This window comes from Chanos chanos, chromosome 4 (assembly GCF_902362185.1).
Source record: "Chanos chanos chromosome 4, fChaCha1.1, whole genome shotgun sequence".
NCBI lineage: Eukaryota > Metazoa > Chordata > Actinopteri > Gonorynchiformes > Chanidae > Chanos > Chanos chanos.
Genome location: NC_044498.1, coordinates 5763463 through 5767825, shown reverse-complemented (window position 1 = coordinate 5767825; position 4363 = coordinate 5763463). Strand labels below are relative to the sequence as shown.

Below are 4363 nucleotides of genomic sequence, written 5' to 3'. Positions count from 1 at the left end.
AACAGGTCAAACCACGAAGGAGTAGGAAAAAGGGAAGCCTTTTATACAAGCCTCTATTTCTCCATCTCCACCATCCTTTTTTTTTTTTTTAATTGTTCCTCAGTGTGACCCGGAGCGACAAAGTAAAACCCTAAACATTCTTGACGTCAAAAAAAAAAAAAAAACCAAAACCAAAAACAAACAAACAAACAAACAAAAAAAACCAATGTGCAAAGAAAGTGGCGGCAGTGAATGTCCTAGGAGACAGTTTCTTTTTCTTTTTAAAAAATTTTGAACGTTTTGGGCCGTTAGCGGGTTAGCGAGTTCTGGCCTGTTCCAGCCGACGCATGAGCTGTTGTTTCCGGGCGTGCAGTCGGTCTTTTTCCTCCTGCAGTCGCAGCTCGTGCTTCTCCAGAGAGCTGATGTACTCCGTGGCCTTCTTCAGGATCACCACCTTGGCGGCTTTGTCGTTCCGGGCGAGCTCGGGCACCTGGTCGCGTAAAGTCAGGAAGCTGGAACGCAGGTCGTTGCGTCTCTGCCTCTCCAGGATGTTGTGGTTTCGCCGACGTTCGCTGTCCTCAGAGTCGGACCCTCGCGGGCTGCCGCCGTCGTTTCTCCTGGGCCTTTGGGTCGCCACGGCGCCGGAGGAGGTCGAGGTCGCGGCGGCCGAGGGTGAGGTGGGGGAGGAGACCTGACCCCGCCCGCCAGCGGCTCCGCGGGACGACCCGCCACCGTTACTGCTGTCGGGTCTGTGTTTCTTGCTGGGGGGGCCGCTGGGGACATCCTGGTGGTCGTAGTAAGGGGAAGGGGCTGCATAGTTGTGCTGTTGCTGGTGAATGGAGGTTGCTGCTGTTCTCTTGAGGATCAGCTCTTGTGGAGCTCTGCTCACCCCTGAGCTTGTCCTGCCTGAGGTGGACGACCCGTTTCCAGACGGGCCGCCACTGGGTGTCCTGCTGGTGGTCGAACGTCTCTTTTCCACAGTGACGACGTCAATCTCCTCGTCTTCTTCCTCTTCTTCTTCTTCTTCTTCCTCATCTTCCTCCTCCTCTTCATCATCATCTTCACCATCCTCATCTGGGAGAAAAGAAAAGAAAAACAGAAAATGGAAATTTCAGTTAAAAGCTCTTCAGTGCCAGCTATGTGTGTGTGCGTGTGTGTGTGTGTGTGTTTGTAGAGGGGTTGGGGAGTGTGACTGGCAGACCATTGTCTCTGCATTTAGCATGTGTTGCTCACAGGTGTCAGGTGTTTGCAGACTAGAGCGTGTGTGGGTATGTAAGACGAGGAGGTTGCTGGGTGACATTTTCGTGGGAAGACACTTGCTGTCAGTCTCCTCGATTAATCTGTCCTAACATGCTCTGTCACGTTCAAGGGGTGAAGCGAAGTTTATCCAGACAGAACACATCCTGTCTGTCTTATCTTTTTCATCTGAACACTTTTCTTAACACCAGAGCTCCTCCAAAAAAAGTGTGTTTACATAATGTTTTTTGACTATGTGTGTATGTGTGTGGTGTGGGTCTTTCTTCTACTCTAGTTTTTTTTTTTTAACTATTACTTGGTCTCCACCTTGAGAAAACGTGACTCTTTTCAAGTTTAGTCAAAATGGCAAGCTAATGCCTTTGAGGCATGTTTCAGAGATAATGGGTATCATTATCACCAATGCCACACATGAAGACAGTTTGGCATTTACTAGATACCACAGCTGTACTCTTCAAACATGGGCACCACAGGAAACTGTCTGTGTGGTGGGGAGAAACAGGACAACAGTCCACAGAAGCTGGGTGGTGTGTGTGTGTGTGTGTGTGTGTGTGTGTGTTTCCATTCTTCGGCTTTACATTATGTTTATGTTCTTATAAAAATAATAAGACATAAACAACAAAAAGGGGACATTCTCTGAGGAGAGCCAAAAGACTGTTGTAATCGCGAGGGCATTATTCGCAGGCTTTGGTGGAGCAGCAGTAATCTGATCGCGTCTTAAACCAATGCGTTGGAGCCGCGCCAGACAGACAGCTGGAGGAAGGCAGCGATTGTTAAAAGCCATCACCTAGTAAAAAGGGCGGCCGGTCCACGGTTTTTCTTCGTCCTTTTTCCTTCTCAAAATATTCCATTCTCCTTTGAGATAGACACACCGCCTGCCAAGCCCGGCCCACTGCCAGGCTCGGGATCCCTCTACTGTTGCAAAACTCGCGCGCGCACGCTCTTACGCACACATTTACAGACACGGACTTTTTCCACCACCATTACCGTACCCGGTGCCATGTCTTTTTCTATCACTCACGTGCGACTCTGTTCTCGATTTGCATATGAAATAAAACCTTTGTAACGAAAGGAAACAGGCGCCTCATTCAGTGTAAGAGGGGGGCTGCAAATTTTTGGGGTTCCCTTAAGTGAACCCCGCCCCCCTTTACACACCCGCACACGTGAGTCGGCTGCAGTGGCACACAGCCTGCTTCGCGAGCTCAAAGAAAGGCTATACTGAGGAGAATAATAAACAATGGCCGTAGGGTTGGTTGTGACAGAAACCCCAAATGATCTTTTTTAACTTCATCACTTTCTGCGATAAGTACGTATAACCTTCTGTGCGAAATTTCACCTTTTAACTCTCCTATTACATGGGAAAGATACTAGCAAAATTCACGACGAATATAACAAATACATTTTCCACATGCTTGACCAAATAGCACGAAACTTCTATTTAGGACTTATGCTTTCCTGACGTATATGGCATGTGTTTATCGGAGTCTCTCATCATACCACCTTGTTTGAATTCTTAGGCTGAATGCGCTTTGCCAGCTGGGTGTAAGTTCGATTTGATAACACATAATATCACATTTTACTGCCACCTACTGGGTACCCGGCCGAGATATTACATAAATCGGGTCCCCAATCACCGCCCACTGCTACTATTGTGTGTGTGTGTGTGTGTTTGTGTGTCGGATACTCTGGAATGTCACACACTAATCCGATTCTGGGTCTGTCATATGATCGGCAACAATTACCCCAATAACTTGTTAAGTAGGCCAAACTATATCACTGACAGACATGGTATTTGATTGTTACAATTATTATTATTACTATTATTATTATTATTACTATTATTATTATTACAGCTGTTCGATTGCTTTGCGGTTTTGTAGTAATGCTGAAAACGCTGATAATGCTGTTAAAAAGAAATTTGTGGAAAAATGCAAAAGAGGGCTTTTTGTAGACATGTAACATTAAAAAAAAAAACATTTCCACCTCTTTCTATATCGACAAACTCGTCTAAAAAATTGTGGGTAAGAAAAATTCTTGATTGTTCACCATAGGTAAAGTTTCAACTGTCTGTGTGTCTTACCAGAGTCGCTGGGAGTGTTGTCAGCCCCTCTGTTGACAGAGGGCGAGGGCAAGGTTCTCAGTTGGTTCATGCTTTGGTCATCGCTGCTGCATTTTCTCTTGTTGACTGGGAACGGGAAAACTACGGTTGGGTCCACGCACTCAGATATGGAACGGTTGAGTTCTGTGACCTTGACGGTCGTGCTTTTACTGACTCCAGCACCGGTCACGGAGGAGATGGCTTTCCCGAGTTTCTCGTTCACCACCCGTTCCAGCTTCTCCCGTGCGGAAAACCCGCTCCACATGCAATCCTGAATAATGATGGAATTATCTGTCGTATCCAAAGCGGAGCCAAAGAGGTCACCATCCGACGCGCCCCAAATGTCATCCTCAGGTAGCAGTAGGAGCTCGGAAGCCCAGTCTAGTGGGTCTGTTAATCCAAAACCCATGGGCGAACAGTCTCCGGCTCCCTCAGCGATGTCCCCCGCGTCCCCTGGTAGCGCAGCCCGACTCGGAGACAGAGGAGGAGTGGGGAGTAACTCGAATTTCTTCCAGATGTCCTCGCCCGGCGGTGCAGCGTCTGGCCCACCGAGGTAGAAGTCATCCTCGTCCGGGTAGAAGCACGGTTGTAAGGAGTCGAACTCCAAATCGAAGTTTTTACTTAATATCGCTGGCATTCTTTCCGTGAACGGAACAAACTGCAGAAAGCGAGGGGTGAAAAAAAATCGGTCAAGACAGCCGTGATAATTAAAACCTTTTTTTTTTTTCCAATGCTGTTGATAAAAAAAATGCTACGATTTATTCAAAGGAGTTTTTTCTTTTGTTGTCGTCTATTTATTTTTAAGCGAAAATAACGTAGTGCACATGTGGTTATTTAATGTTTGACTTAATAACTTTTGGCTCGCTGACAGTTAAAGACACTGTTTAAAGTGGCTTCATGATTCCTGTGGGATAGAGACTCAGAGTAAAGGTTTATGTCATCACTCACTAGAATTATAATGATATGAGTTACCAAGATGTATAAAGCGTCTTAATGTCACTCCATGAATCCTTAAGTCCATCTGTGATTTAT

The 4363-nt window shown here is 46.5% G+C and overlaps 1 protein-coding gene across 1 annotated transcript; it reads right to left on the bottom strand.

The window, feature by feature from the left end:
- Positions 1 to 295: 295 nt before the first annotated feature.
- mycn (MYCN proto-oncogene, bHLH transcription factor) lies at positions 296 to 3968 on the bottom strand. The gene is made up of 2 exons (XM_030772042.1): positions 3314 to 3968; positions 296 to 1053 (listed from the first exon to the last, which is right to left on the bottom strand). Exons 1-2 carry the CDS (start codon positions 3966 to 3968, stop codon positions 296 to 298), a joined length of 1413 nt encoding a protein of 470 aa, XP_030627902.1.
- Positions 3969 to 4363: the final 395 nt, after the last annotated feature.